Source organism: Desarmillaria tabescens (genome assembly GCF_030435595.1).
Source record: "Desarmillaria tabescens strain CCBAS 213 chromosome Unknown EV420scaffold_1, whole genome shotgun sequence".
Lineage (NCBI taxonomy): Eukaryota > Fungi > Basidiomycota > Agaricomycetes > Agaricales > Physalacriaceae > Desarmillaria > Desarmillaria tabescens.
In genome coordinates, this window is record NW_026848300.1 from 3175467 (window position 1) to 3189846 (window position 14380).

General features: G+C 47.3%; 8 protein-coding genes across 8 annotated transcripts; 4 read left to right on the forward strand and 4 right to left on the reverse strand.

Moving 5' to 3' along the window:
• The first annotated feature begins 1895 nt into the window (after positions 1-1895).
• Positions 1896-2959, forward strand: EV420DRAFT_92670 (uncharacterized protein). The gene is made up of 3 exons (XM_060484014.1): positions 1896-2205; positions 2253-2344; positions 2392-2959. The coding sequence occupies exons 1-3, from the start codon at positions 2140-2142 to the stop codon at positions 2852-2854; spliced, it is 621 nt and encodes a 206-aa protein (XP_060339938.1). The 5' UTR covers positions 1896-2139; the 3' UTR covers positions 2855-2959.
• Positions 2959-3273, forward strand: EV420DRAFT_1258996 (uncharacterized protein; the record flags this gene model as incomplete). Its single annotated transcript, XM_060466926.1, has 1 exon — positions 2959-3273. A coding segment is annotated over one exon (315 nt), but the record flags the coding sequence as incomplete, so codon positions are not given.
• A 715-nt stretch (positions 3274-3988) lies between these two features.
• On the forward strand, positions 3989-4698 carry EV420DRAFT_92617 (uncharacterized protein). The gene is made up of 2 exons (XM_060484011.1): positions 3989-4270; positions 4333-4698. Exons 1-2 carry the CDS (start codon positions 4224-4226, stop codon positions 4547-4549), a joined length of 264 nt encoding a protein of 87 aa, XP_060339940.1. The 5' UTR covers positions 3989-4223; the 3' UTR covers positions 4550-4698.
• On the forward strand, positions 4071-4220 carry EV420DRAFT_1257549 (uncharacterized protein; the record flags this gene model as incomplete). Its single annotated transcript, XM_060466839.1, has 1 exon — positions 4071-4220. The coding sequence occupies one exon, from the start codon at positions 4071-4073 to the stop codon at positions 4218-4220; it is 150 nt and encodes a 49-aa protein (XP_060339941.1).
• Positions 4699-5441: 743 nt separating the features above from the next.
• On the reverse strand, positions 5442-7142 carry EV420DRAFT_1498625 (uncharacterized protein). The gene is made up of 2 exons (XM_060470967.1): positions 6811-7142; positions 5442-6758 (listed from the first exon to the last, which is right to left on the reverse strand). The coding sequence occupies exons 1-2, from the start codon at positions 7031-7033 to the stop codon at positions 5566-5568; spliced, it is 1416 nt and encodes a 471-aa protein (XP_060339942.1). The 5' UTR covers positions 7034-7142; the 3' UTR covers positions 5442-5565.
• Positions 7138-9938, reverse strand: EV420DRAFT_92740 (oxalate decarboxylase). The gene is made up of 19 exons (XM_060484016.1): positions 9927-9938; positions 9262-9879; positions 9129-9202; positions 9044-9067; positions 8952-8994; positions 8867-8894; positions 8803-8820; positions 8696-8752; positions 8550-8639; positions 8454-8495; positions 8365-8398; positions 8233-8313; positions 7991-8183; positions 7890-7934; positions 7765-7841; positions 7690-7710; positions 7578-7637; positions 7492-7520; positions 7138-7431 (listed from the first exon to the last, which is right to left on the reverse strand). The coding sequence occupies exons 2-19, from the start codon at positions 9621-9623 to the stop codon at positions 7315-7317; spliced, it is 1395 nt and encodes a 464-aa protein (XP_060339943.1). The 5' UTR covers positions 9624-9879; positions 9927-9938; the 3' UTR covers positions 7138-7314.
• A 623-nt stretch (positions 9939-10561) lies between these two features.
• On the reverse strand, positions 10562-12846 carry EV420DRAFT_1742579 (uncharacterized protein; the record flags this gene model as incomplete). Its single annotated transcript, XM_060480050.1, has 9 exons — positions 10562-10769; positions 10800-10824; positions 11107-11150; positions 11188-11262; positions 11591-11620; positions 11675-11732; positions 12008-12180; positions 12462-12482; positions 12827-12846. 9 exons carry the CDS (start codon positions 12844-12846, stop codon positions 10562-10564), a joined length of 654 nt encoding a protein of 217 aa, XP_060339944.1.
• Positions 12847-13091: 245 nt separating this feature from the next.
• Positions 13092-13887, reverse strand: EV420DRAFT_93051 (uncharacterized protein). Its single transcript, XM_060484031.1, has 2 exons — positions 13380-13887; positions 13092-13331 (listed from the first exon to the last, which is right to left on the reverse strand). Exons 1-2 carry the CDS (start codon positions 13605-13607, stop codon positions 13107-13109), a joined length of 453 nt encoding a protein of 150 aa, XP_060339945.1. The 5' UTR covers positions 13608-13887; the 3' UTR covers positions 13092-13106.
• Positions 13888-14380: the final 493 nt, after the last annotated feature.

Genomic DNA, 14380 nt, shown 5'->3' on the forward strand with positions numbered 1-14380 from the left:
AAAAAGGCAAACAGCGGTCTGGATGAAGTGCATCAAAAGAAAGTAGCCTGCCTCAAGGTTTATGCGAAAGACTGAGTCCACGGAGATGGCGTTTGGTGAAAACCGCATTGACCGTTCAAGCGCCAGCATTACAGTTTGTTAACCAAAGCACCAGGGGATATGACCGCGATGCCGGCTGCTTGAGCCCCAGACGGACTTGTTAATAATAATGAAAGTTGTTGAAAGAAAAAAGAATACGTAGCATTCAAACACATACTTGAATTATTACGCAGTGATGAAATTACACGCCGATCATTTTCCGACTCTCGCGAAGAAGAGTACATAGCCAAAGCTGTGAAAAGTAGTGAATACACCTTTTGAAGAGATACTGAGCATAGCCGCGCTAGGAATTCGATCCGAAGCAGCTGGGTCATCAAAATAAGGTTTATGAAAACGCGCATCCGTGTGTGATGTAGCTCAGATAATTACCTGCATTTACGAGTCCGCACGGAAATATCTTGAATGCGAACCTCATGCAGCGGAGACGTGAAGGGACCAAAATTCACATTCCGCTCTCCTCGTGGTAATGTAGCTTTCGTTCAGAACGGACCAACCTAGAGAAGCATTTTGTTCCGAGTTCGAAGGTTCTGGAAAGCAGGGTCTAAGTATAAGCACTTCTGTACGAAGGGGCAGCAGCCTCTTAACATAAAAGAAGGCTGCGGTGATGAAATCGAACCAATGGCAATCGACGGTATTTCATTATTTTTCCAGGAGGAAGCTGTAAAGAAGCCACCCGCCTAATGAAAAAAGGAACCTACGGGCCGGATATAGACAGCGGAACAAGTTTACGCACTGTGAGCCGGGACCAGGAAATCTACGCGACAGAACTGCCGCTGATGAATGGAACGGAATGACTGAACGAGATTATCAAAATGATTTCACAAATGCACATGCTGCGCTACTTACTCCGATTGCCCTCGGTGAAATTGCTCCTCAAGTATTTTTACTGAAGAGTGTCAAGGACGTTTCAAGGTGTCCTGAAGCCTCGAGGGTTCAACGAGATGTAGCTTAATGTGCCCAATACCATTGACCCTGAATTTGGAGCCCTTTAAATCAAAAATAAAAGATATCTCTATCCATATGCTTAGCAGTCACTCACACGAGGGTATTGGTCCAATTAGAATCGCACAGATACAGGTTTGACTCGATTTGGCGTGTACTGGGGACGAAGCGGAATATAATTTGGAGTATCGGATATGTAAGTAAAAGCCTTAACAAGATACGAAACGCCGGATACCTATGCAAGCGTGGCGAACAAAATGTCGAACTCGGAGCAGTCAGAGAAGTCGGTGGCAGACTGGCAGACTGTCTGTGGCTGTGCAAGGCATCCCGCGATTTCCAGTCACGTGCAAAGACGCGCCGGGTCACCTGATCTTGTTGATCAGGTCTTGGACCACAACGTCGAGCTCCATCATCTTGCCATTGTTGCGCTACCTCAATCTTAACCTCGCCGACGGTGCAGACGTCTTTGAGAAAGTTTTATTCGTGCGTCGCCGCCTTCTGCAGAGATCTCAGCTCACGGTGTCTTACAGTCAGTACTTCGCGATGCGACGCCTACAAGAGATTAGCTTACGACACCTTCCCGATATCTCTGGCTCTACCTTTGCATTAGAAGACACGTCCTTCCAGATACCGGTCCTCAACGAAGATGGAGAAGACCTGCTCAACGATATTGATAACGACTTTTTCCGCGGCATCGATGGGCGCTCGAGTTTGGCAACTCCAGCGCCAGCGAGAAGACATGTACACGACGACCTGACGGTCAGCCAACTGACCCCGCGGAGGCTCAACGTTTCACCCTCACTACTGCTACGGCCTGACTCGCCTTCGAAATCTAAAGCCACTTTTTCAGCCACCCCAGGACTACGGTCCGACTCGCCCTCTAAAGCTACACCCAAAGCCTGTTTTGATCCGAGGGTGGCGCGTCACGCCAAAGCAGATACTCCTTCACATCCGTCCGACTCTCCGCCAACATCGACGACTTATGAATCGGCGGTCTCATCTACGCCTGTGAAGACGCATATATCGTTCGCCGCGGTAGATCCTTTCACGCCACGGAGTATTGAGAACCTGCGAGCCGAGGTGGATACTCTCACATCAATGAAGTTCAGGGACGACCTCGCGTCGACAAAACCCAGGGACGCGCCGGCTATCTCTTTGTTGAATGTGTGTCTATTTTTTCATTTCTTCTTTTTTGTATTGACATGAATCAGCCTGTGAATGTGAATGTCAGCGTGATTGACGAAAGTTTTGATACGGATGGAGCTGCAGGGCGTCTGTTGATGTATGGGAGCACGCTTGCAGGGTGTGTTCTTTATCTCTTCTCTTTGAAACCCGACCTGATATTTTTAGTTTTGAAAACGTTGCAACAACTTCATCCATTCCTCCACGCCAAGAAAGGTTGACATTCTCAAAGCATTTTCCTCAGAAAAATGTTACTGTCACACGCGAAGTTTCCCCCATACGGGCGGCGGCGAAGCGGCGGGCATCCACGACAGACGACAGACCACCAAAGCGCGAGAAGAGACCTCAACCGAAAGCGAAACCTCCCGTCATCACAAAGCCGACATCTTCGCGCAGCAAGGCCTCGACCAGCTCATCAAAGCCTCGCCCACAGCCACCTCCCTCACGACAACCAACTACGACTACAGCCTCCCTGGGTCCGTCGCGCTCACGCTCCACCTCAGCGCGTAGCCAAAACGAGTCTAGTTTGTCGGCCGAAGCATCTGGGATATCCAAGTGTGAGGTACATGTCGATCTTCGATCAGTTTCACGTGGGATTTTTTTTTTTTCGTTTCCCTTTGTCTGGAGTTAATGAGGAGTTTATTGTTGACTGTTGGTATTTTCTAGACCCCGTCTGTAAATGCCCAACCGACCGCGAGTACGAACAAGACATTGTCGTCATCTTCGCGACGCTATCCAATCCCTGATTTTAAGGCACTTCATGCCGCTGAGGAGGCAAAGTTGGCAGCTCGGAAGGAACATATCATTCCTGTGAAGCCGATAGCAAAGGAGTTTTGTACGGATGAAAGAATTAAGGAGCGGCGTATGTTTGATGAGCGAATTAAAGAGAAGGAGGCGGAGATGGAACGGGCATTGGAGGAAGGCAGGAAACAGAGGGAGCAAGAAGAAGAAAGGGAGGTCAGAGAATTGCGGAGAAAGGCGGTGCCCAAAGCTCATGAAGTGCCGGAATGGTATAAGGATGCACCCAAGCGGGTGCGGCCGACGGAGTAGGTGTGTCTTAGTCACATTTTCTTTGTTGTCCCATGGTTTATTATTTTGGATTTGGCTGTCCTCTCCCCATTATCTGTTGTGAAGGTCTACTCGCTTCGGATTATACGTGTGATGAGGCCGAGACCCTTTCCGAGTATAGCGGCGCTTTCCTTCTGCGAGTAGTTCGACTGGTAATTCCTATTCTTACGGCGGTTCTATGATGTAGGTTCTAGCTGTGAATACACTAACTATACTTACGCCCGTTCTCGTCATTATTAGGTCAGAAACTGAATCTCGATGCTACGACTCTGCTTCTCAATCCTAAAGCCAAGCCCAAGGCTATTGTTCAATGATGATCGAACGACCGGACTCGGAGGAACCCGTCCGCGTTTTTTCGGTGTCTCATTCTTGAGCTCATGTCTCTGTAACTTGATTCATGACCTAGAGTTAAATCAAACAGGTCGCCGGCCTCATGTTGAACACACAGCCAGCGTTTCCTGAGAGCCTTTCGGAGTCAAGGGGATTGTTATCTTGATCGGACTAGACACCCTATTAAGGAGTGGGAAAGGAGTGGTCCCGGGCGCATCTGGATCTTGATTCGTGATTGCGACAAAAAAAGATTTTGAGAGAAAACTGATACTTACTTAGGCGCCACCGGGAAACAGTTAAAAGGCAGTTGAGTTTGTAGGGACTTTCCTCAGTCAAGCCCCGCTTCGTATCCTGCATTCCTATCAATTCTTCTGCAGACCTCCTTGCTACTACCCATCCCAAACGCCAATATGTGCTACTCTTCGTCCCATTCATCCTCGTCCTCCGTCATGGTCAACTACCAGACCGGCACCGAATTCTCGTCTAAGTCGTTCGCCCAGGAGACGACGACTCCCGTCAATCAAGCCGGAGGATCCGCTCCTCAATGCTGCCACTGCGGCTGGCGCGGGGCCCATGCTCCCAACTGCCCATTCAAGTAGATCATGGAGCTGAAACCTAGATCCCACGAATCATTTTTTTTCTTTGTCCTGTGTGTTCAGTTTCTTTGTTCTCCCCCTTGCCGTTGCTCACGAGGTCTCTCCTTGCTGTCAGATCACATTCCCCCACCACGCGTTCGGGCGTCGTTTCCATCATGACATCATATTCATCGCCTCTGCTGTCTGTATCTTACCCGCACCCGCTTTCTTGTTTCGTCCTAGCCATGCTTGCCTATCTTACCACCAGCTACTCACCGTTATATTTATTCACATACCCTACATATACGAGGAGAAGATGGAGGTGTCGAAGTAATAGTCCTGGTCGTGAATAATTGTATACATTCTCTCTTTCCGCATTCCGTGTTCCGTCGCCAAGATGAATTTCATTATTGATGGATTATCCGTGGAGTGGGAGTCGTTTCGTCATGGTTACCCCTGCGGTGCCTGGACCCCGCTTCCGTCATTGAGGAGAGCATGAGGTCCATGTGTATTCCATATCGCTTCCCTGTATATGACAAAAGTTAACGACGACGCTGGATTCGAAGATACAAGTATTCCCACACCTTTACGGAGCTATCAGCGCCGCTTGATGTTCTTAGTGCTGGCACTTCATTTGCCTTCCATTCATTTTTAATCATCACAACTTCTCCGGTGATAATGCACCAATTCCACACCGGTATCACCGAAAACTTGAGTCAAGGCGGGTGCGACAGGTTACATATGCCGTGTTTGATGTAGAGCCTACAGCGCATCGGCGCTAAACAGAGCGCCGGGGAGAAGAGTAAACTGCACCGGAACAACCATCAGCTATTTCTGCTGGAATTTGACGAACGTCGCTGTGAATGTCTTATCATTATTGGTATTTTCTTGTTCTAGCGTAGTCAGATGGGATAGATTTATTTGGCTTTCATTACGCTGTATTCGGTGCCACATTCAACGGTTCAGACCAAACAAGTCGAAATGCAATATGTCTTTGCTCGCTTGTGACTGAACTTTTCCTGACTTGAGAGCGATGGGGACTCCACGGTGTCAGTTTCTCTCAAACTGATTCTTGATCTCTCCTGGCAATGGCAGGCACAATCGGCAAAAAAAGATTTGAAATAAAACTCTGCTATCACACCGGACAATTGCTGTTCTAGAGCACGCAACGAGCACGTTCGTTCTCAGCTATCTAATACCGGAGCTTGCAGAACTAAGTCCTATCTTCAAGACCATTACTCATTGCTTCAAAAAGTCCAAGACGTATTACCCAGAAATGGTATAGAGAGGCACATTGAGCGTAAAGAAAGACGATAGAATACACCGGTAGTACCAGAAATATACAACCCTGCAAGATGTCCTCTTCGAGTCAAACCTCTGTTAACATCTTCAAGAACTCCTCCTGTGTCCATTCCCCACGGGAGAGGTCCGCGCAAGCTTCCTGTAGTCTGTCCTCCGTACTGCTGTCCATGGATACATCAAAGTCATGCGTGATTTCTTTGCCGGTACTAGACCCGAAACTGGCGTTGGGTTGCGCTTCTTGCTGTTTGATTGCCTGCATCAGCACCACTGACTTCCTTAACGTAAAGGGGCCGTGTCGAGGACCAGACAACGTTCGTGAGAACGCAGCACTTCGATACGAATCTCGCTGAGGAGACTGTTTGGAAAAAGATTTTCCACTGAAGTCTGATCTTCGCAAGGGCTTCCTTGTACTGTTCATACTGACGCTGCAGAGACTATCATTTGAAGGGAACTCAGAGCTGTACATGCCAAAGTCGAATAGATCTGGATAAGGAAGGAGACTGAGGTGCTGCGGGGAATCCGAGGCGTCGTGCGAAAGACATCGACGGCGTGGCGGGCTACTTGAGTAGAGAGGCAACGGCATATTGTGCGTTTCATCAGTTTTCGCTAGACTAGGATCCCAAAAGTAACTAGACATTGCGGAAACAGCGCTAGTCGCATATGCGGTAAGAGGGAGAGCTTTGGAGAGACCAGCAAGAGAAGAAACAGAACGTGTTTGTACGGAAGGCTCTTCAGACTTGATTGTGATATTTTCTTTGGTGTTTTCCGTAGCAACGCTTGATTTCGGGCCGTCAGCGCTATTTTCGCTATTGTTGAAGGGCAATCCGGAGGACGACAAGTTGCTTGGTGACAAAATCGACGAAGGTGAGTTAGGCGATGGTAGTTCAGAGTTCTTAGCAACTACAGACGGAAGAGGGGGGCCATTGTCGGAACACTCTGTAGGAGGCAGTTGTGAAGGAGCAGTCGAGGATGTCACTACAGTGTTCGAGGAGGGTGCAGCGGGTGAAGGCGGTGTTGATGAAGTTCTGCAAGGGATTTGCGGTGAATTCGACGAAGCAGCAGCGCCAGAACCCGGAGGAGGTGGAATGGTAGACAACGTCGGGATGTACAAGTCAGCCATGTTGATCCCAACGGTACTCCAATCCTGAATACATATCTCTGGCGGTGGCGAGCGAGGTTCATGACGAGCACGAGAGTGTGTCTTCCCAGTCTTTCCTGACACAGGCGTGGTACTTTTCTGCTTCTCAGGAAGTGTTGTTGCTACAGAGCAATATCAGCCGTCAAGTTTATCATAAATATCGAGAAATATTACCGCTTGGATCCGTTTCTTGGGTGAAATTTTCGACTTTTTGCGGCAGAGGTTGTGCATGAATAGGATGTAGCAATGATCGTTGCCGACTGGGAGGCTGGACTTTGGGTTCGACCGGTGTGGTAGCGATGTGGGTAGGAAGTATCGGTTGCTTATCCATAGAAGGAGAAAAAACCGACACAATAAACGCCCAAATGGCGCGAAATAGCTGAATAAAAGATGCCATAGTAATGCAGTAACGACAGTGGACGACGACGAACGTGGCGGTTGGAAATCACAACTTGCCGCGGCTTACCGGTGCGGACATCCGACTCTGACGTCAGAACGACCTTCATTGGTGGTAACTCGAGGGTTTAGTACTGGATTCGACAAAAGACAGTCTGGCTGTCCTACACAGGTGACAAAAGCCTATTAAATAATTTCATAGCACAGAGTTAGTGGTATATTCAGCACCCTTCGAGTCCCAGGATAAATAAACGACAGGAATCTCGAAAGAGCGAACAATAATCAATCTGATGATCCGGGCCCATTCACAACCGGCTTAGTCTTGGAGAGCTGCGCGATAGTGGCATCATCGAAGTCCAGATGCGCCTTTACCAAGTCCGGCGGAGTCAAAGCCAGCCACTTGGGGATTCGGTCAGTTACGACTAATTCAAAATGATACCGTATTTGTAGATAGCCCACCTGATTTAGACTGATATCTTCGAATCGGTCTGCAGAATCATGACATGAGATACAAAGCTTATCATTCCATCCTTATCAAGACGTACCCGTGTTGAAGATTTCCAGGTATTTCATCGTCGTGTTTCCGATGTTTTCAACGTAGTGCCCTACCCTAGGTGTCAACGGTGTCTTATTCTGGGCCAACTTCCGTCGACTTACCCATAGAAGCGGGAACATAGCCTAATAATCCGCCAGCTGAGATAGTAATCTTAATTAGGCGTACAATAAACTTACCGATGTCTCCAGGCTGGTAGTTGAATGTCCTAGCTGTGCCTTGGGACGCAAATATCGTCACTCTGCCTTCTCCCTCACTGGAATTCGAATTCAGTGTGAATTCACAGATATCTCATGAGACTCACAGGAAGAGGCTCCATTCGTCTTGTGTTGGATGCCAGTGCAACTCACTGCGACGATAAGTATTAGTAGGGAAAAAAACGACGGGGTAACCTTCGACTCGTACCGGATGGCACCGGGTTCAACCGTGACCTCAGCCATAGCGATAGTAGTCGAGACTGTGAAAGTTGTAGAATCCACAATTTTGACTGAACCACCCGCCAACTGCGTGGCGTTTGCCTGGGACAATGCAAACGAAAATGGATCCGGGACCGTTCCTTGCGGACTTTGGGGGGCAGATGCATCGTCGGCAGGCGGAGCTGCGACAGAATCAGTATCGCAGCGCTTGGGGAAAGCGAACGAACGAACTGCTCGGGAAGATGTAGAGCTCCTGAGCCGGAATGTGTGCGAAAGCCTGGGAGTTGTTGAAGAGGAAGTTCCTCTCAAGGACTACAGAAGCAGGGTTTCAGATATGGTTCCGTTCAAGTACAGAAAACACACCTTCCATTGGAACATGAGCAAGCCAGTCAGTCAACTTCAATCAAAGGTCAGTGGTTTACTAGGGTCTAGTAAACAGGATATTTATTCACCAAAAATGTGGAGTCCTCGCTGAATGCTCCATCATCGAAGATCTATGATAACACCGTCAAAATCCAGAAAAAAATCTGAGACAACCAAAAACGTACCAGGATGAATTCGGAACCACTTGCATCATCGGCAGTAGCTTGGAGGGAGTGTGGGATACCAGGAGGGAAGTACCACAGATCGCCGGCACCCTAGTGAATATATACGTTCACCTGCAGATCAGACCTAAGTAAGGATCACAACTAACCACCGTAGCAATGTAGTTTCGACCCTCGGTATCAACAGCAGTTATCTGCGTAGAACCCTAGGTGAAAGTGTCAGCGTTGAAGAGCTGTTGATATTGAAGTCACTCACTTTCAAAACGTACGCCCACTGACAAGAATCAGTTATCAACTCCAGGAAAAATCGATCCACTTACTTCCGAAGTCTTGTGCCAGTGCAGCTCACTGAGTCCAGTGTGAGCTGTGTACTGATCAATGTCAATGTTTACGAGATCAACTTACCGAATGGCCCCAGGTTCCAATCTCATATTGACGCTGGCCATTTCTATACAAAAAAGAGTGAGTGTATGATTAATGGATTATTCAGTACTTACGGGTGGCGATTGGCATCACTCCGACTATTAGATTCATAACGGTAAGCAGCGGCAAAGAATCAGTGGGAATAGAATACAATCTTACTGTTCTCCTGACGGGCCCAGCCCCCCGTCTGCAAACGATTGTGGCTCAAAGAGAAAGGCCATTTCGCGTTCGAACTGGGATTTTCAATTGAGTCCTATTTCGGGAAACGCGAGCAAAGACAGAATCCACTTACATGGAGCCAGAGTCCGTGGTCGGAGGGGCTAATAAGTCGGGGTTTTGCAAGTCAATAGGAAGGTTGTCGGGGCCAAGGACGGATGCTCCAAGCTTGCCGCGTTCCGCAGTGACGACCGAGGGATCACTGGTCTCGTTCCAAAGTGCCAAATTTGGATCCAAACTGGCAAAAGGAACAGTCGCGGTTGACGACGCTGCTGTGTCCGTCGACGATGCGGTGACCGTCTGATTCGATACAGTACTAGAAGGCGCAGAAGTCTCAGAGTCAGTCACGCCCGAAGACGTAGAGCGCTTTCCAGGCGCAGCATCGACGAGCGGCGCAAGGAGGATAAGTACTACTAAGACAGTAGAGATTTGGACCATCACGATTGAAAGAGCTGACAGATTGCTGAATAAACTGTGGCTGAGTTTTTGAGAGGCTTTTATACGTTTCTTAGAGACTCGACCGATGCCCTGTTGACCACCTTGTAGGGCAGCTCGGGTTATCGTTACCCCAATTATGGGCAAATTAGGAAGAGAAGGCCACTAGAAATGGCTCGTTCTCAGGGCAGTAGACGACGAAACACAGGTACTGAGTAGAAGGGATGATATTGATGCGTCGACTGGATTAAGAAGACGACTATACGAGCGTAAGATGCAGACGGTTCAAGAATAGGTCGAGCTTACGCGAAGAAACCATTTCAGCTATTGAATAGAAAATGGGTCCATGCGGAAGAAAATTGTCTTAAAACTACCGCTTGAACCTGTAGTTCCAGCGCCAAATGGTCATGTAGGACGACGGGTGTTGTAGAATCGCGGACGGCGTAAAGATATTCATCCTTGATGCTTAAAAATAGTGAAAAGTAGCATAAATTCGCTTCTTCAACAAACAAGTTGGCATATGATAGAAGAAATCATGAAAAAAACCCACGAGGAATCGTCCTTGACAACGATCGAAGAAACATCCTCTAAGCCATCCTAGGAGAAAGAGTCCGAGTACCTAGATAAGGACTGTAGAAGAATTTTACGCAGGATGACGCTCTCGAAGGAGACAACAAATCATGTGACTGTGGCAGGCCGGCTTTCTGGGTTTAAATTCGAAATTTCGTCCCAAAAGGTCATGATCGGATTTTCGTGTGGGAAAGCGGGAGAAAACATTATTTATTCCGTAGCGTCCACGAAACGTCGGACTTGCGTCGAACACTCTTCAAACTCACCAGAGTATGGTATAAGACTCTTGAAATAATGTAAAATCCGAACATCTAATGTTTCTATCTTCTTGTTTTGTCTTTAGCTTCAATTCGAATTTGTTTCGGACCAATTCATAACATAAACATCCATCTCGGAGTTTTGGGATCGCCTTCGTGGTTATCTCGTACAATTTTTGCAAAACGCAGGTAGTTGTCGCGCAAGAAAGTCATCGTTGTGAGTTTTATGCGTCTGTCAGGCATTTCAGCAGAGGATGAAGGTACTACACCAGGCACGTAAAACACGGCATCGAGTAGGATTGAGAAATGCTTGAGTAATGCTCTGAATGCCACGAGAAAATCCGATCATAACCTTTCGGTGTAGTACTTGAAAACCCCTGGAAAGACCAAACTACGTATCAACAGCTCTAAGAGAAGGTATCTTACTCTACAAGGGAGGTGCTGTACGCCTTCATTGCCCGCGAGCACCAAAGTAAGCATGTACTAAGTTTATCGTGGAACACGGCCCGGCTGCAATAGGCCTTTCTGCATTTGCGATGGTATGCACATGGGCAGATATTCTTGATGGCATCTTCACCACAGTTTTCTTTGAATAGGCGAATCACCGTCTTGAAACCATCGAGGACAATGAGGGATGGAGCGCAGGTCAGACGACTTACTACAGTCTTTGAAAACAACCGGTGCGATGCTATGATCCAAAAATCTATATATATATATCATTGTTTCATCGTTGAACTCACCTACTGTCGCTATAAATAGAATCGGCAACGGTCATGAGCGCTACCAGTGGATCCAGAAATATTTCAAGCATGAACCTGAACAACTATAGTAAAACCTCATGAGAAATATCAATTATCAAGTACCCTGGATTGGACGATCTGACGGTAAATCTAAACAGGAAGAAAGTTGGAGCGGTGGTCCCTTTCACTTGCTCTTGTGACTTTGCACAGGCTGGGAGAATTCCTTATCTTGCCTTCTTCGCCGTGTACGACGTCCTACATGAATAGGTGACCTGGATCGGCAGAGGTCTATACACAGCTACGGGGGAACTACTAGCCTTGCTGTTTTCACACAGGCTGTCATTTGGCTGTCATGGTGAGGCGCTTCAGAAGCACACCACATCCGCGAGACGGACGAGCTCACGTAGGGATTAACCTGCGATTGATAATAAATCTATGAGAAACGCTCAAAACACTGCTCCATCCTAAAGAAATGGAGAGAGCTGACCTATCGTGGGCAGTAAACGGCGGGGATGAACAGTTGGAACGATCAGGGTAATTGTGAGCTGGACAACACAAAGAACATATGTTTCAAAATAGCAGTAAACCATTAAAAAATAAGTATTTAACAAACCCCGACGTCATAAGCGCGTTTGACATTGAAACAATGGAATATGAAGTCCAAATCCAACGATAGGCGTCTCTATCTGTTTCACTGTAGCGTGGGAGATGTCACAGCCTTACCGTGTTAACAGGCCGCAGCTCTTTGGCCATCATCTAATTAAAACGATGCTGCGGAGATGAACATCGCGAAGTTATTGCGAGGAACCAGGTCACTGACTCTCTATCTCGAGACAAGCAGGGTTCTGCACATCAGAAGGGGAATGCTTCAGGATGGCGGCACATGGTGAGAATGAATACACGTCTCTAGATGTATAGTTCTCTATTTCTCCTCTGCTCCAGTATTTGAGTATGGACGTTGCGCGGTCAGAGTTGATCATTAAAAAGTGGCACCTTGCAAGAGACCAGCCAGCAGGGAAAATAGACAACTATCAAAATGACGTAGTGAATAAGGTTAGGCAGTACAAGGCGAAGCGGCGGGGTCCGATTCTTTTGTGGATAGATGCCGAGAGATGATCAGATTCAGTGTGTGGTCATAATCCGTAGTCAGAGTATGTGCAAGGTTGACCATGACAAAGTCAATAAAAGTTAGAAAACGAAAGTATGTATTTTTCTAGAGCAGCTCCGAGAAATTAGAATTGCCAGAGTAGCGCGAGGGCCTGGCTCTTACTTACGTTTCAGCGAAAGCACCGTGCCTGGCAAAGCATATCGGAGTCGCGCATATGGTGGTGATAAAGGATATATGATATCTATAGATACGTGATGGTAGTAGCGACGAAAGTAATGAGGTGGGATGCTGATCAAATATTATTAGACCGGGCCGTAGGCGGACCGCATGAACTATTTTTGCCTTGATGCATGGGCGACGCACTACTAGTACTCGAAAATAGGCGGCAGACAGTAGTTAATCCCAAATGAATAGCAAACAAACCGTACATTTTCTTTTTACATTTGGCACTCAAACAAAAATTTCCATGTTGGATGAGTGTTAGAATCGCGGGGCCGTTCTCAAACGAAGTGATTGGCAAGAATAGCTTACATCTTTGGCAAACGCGACATGGGGACTGACTACGGAATCCACAGCCCTATATACTAGAAATCCCCGAGGAAATAAGCAAACACGTAAGCAAATCCATACGAGAACTCAAACGGCGACTGTCTGTCAATGCCATAAGAAGCTCGAAATCTCACAATGACTCCTCACTTATGAATTTATTTATGTCGGAATCTTTTCAGAGCAGAGCTAATCAAAGCCATATCGAAGGCGACAGCACAGAGTGTTTTAGGTAGAAGGTTAAACATATTTTTCTACTTTTGCTTTACATCATTGCCGCTGAATGATATCTCTGGAAGCCGATGAGACTGCTCGGTTTGTTCCAGCTACTTTGCTTGAAAGAGGTATTTTCCAACGCGTCTTCAACTATTCTTCCCAGCGCTTTATCGCTGCTTCTGCGAAGACGCAAAATGAACGTAACAAAGTGATAGACCTGTAAAGGCGAGAAGATATTAAATGCTCGTACATTCCGTTCTACGATAGAAACGGCCTGTAAGAACTTTAGTATAACGATCTATAAATTAGGAAGGGCACGAACGTCTGTCGATATGGAGCACCACACCATTAAAACCGCGCCGTTGACACTATTTGTCGCGAGACCAAAGACTGCACGATTGGCAATTCCAAAACTGGCATGGAGCCTTACCGAAGTCTCGAGATACATCTTGGTCTGGCTAAGGGCCTGAGTAAACGAAGTGCGTGGCGCCTCGTATTTCACGGTCAAGACGGCGAATAATAGTTTGGATTTAGATTGTTCAGTGTTCATGACGATGAGGGGTAGCTTCGGCTCATCGGGACCAGATACGGATTCTGAACAAGTGATTAAGAAGGTATTGAGAAAGTCGGTCTCGGGCTTCTCATTTCCATGTTTTTTTTTGCCTTCTTCGGGATAAATGGTCCTTTTTTGATTATTGCTAGTGCTTTGTCAACCTCGGTCGACAATTTTTCGACAACTCCTTTAAAGATATCTTCAGAAGGATGTTCGTCCTTATCCGTCCTTGCCAGTTATTCGACACCTTCGTGTTGTACCGAGATCGGATCTTCAAGCTGACTTCATCCGTCCTTGTAACCTGTTGGAAAGGACCGACCAACCCTCAAGAGGTGCAGCCTGACTGAGCGGAAAAATTGCCGAATTTCCGCGATACGAACAAGGGGCTCCACAACTTCCTCGAAGTGATGCGTTGCCAGGTTACAGGCTTCTCTTGCTACCAGTGCATCACTAAGGTACATGTTCCTCATCGGTTCGAACAAATTCTTTCACGGAAGTGATAAGGAGTGTCGGCGTAGTCTATGAACTCTTTGCGGCTAGGCTTTCCGGGGGAATATATCAGATCCGCGAGGCCATTGCACGAAAGAGACGATAACCATTCGAGTCTACCTGAATGTGAGTATGCCTTTGGAACGACACCAACGGACGAACCTACAACAATCTTGTCGGGTTGCGGCGCTGTCCTCCCAGCTTCTGTGAACACGCTCCCAAAGAAGCCAGCTAAAAGTAAGAAAAGATCCGGTGATTCTCCAATCGTCCTGGGAAAGCGC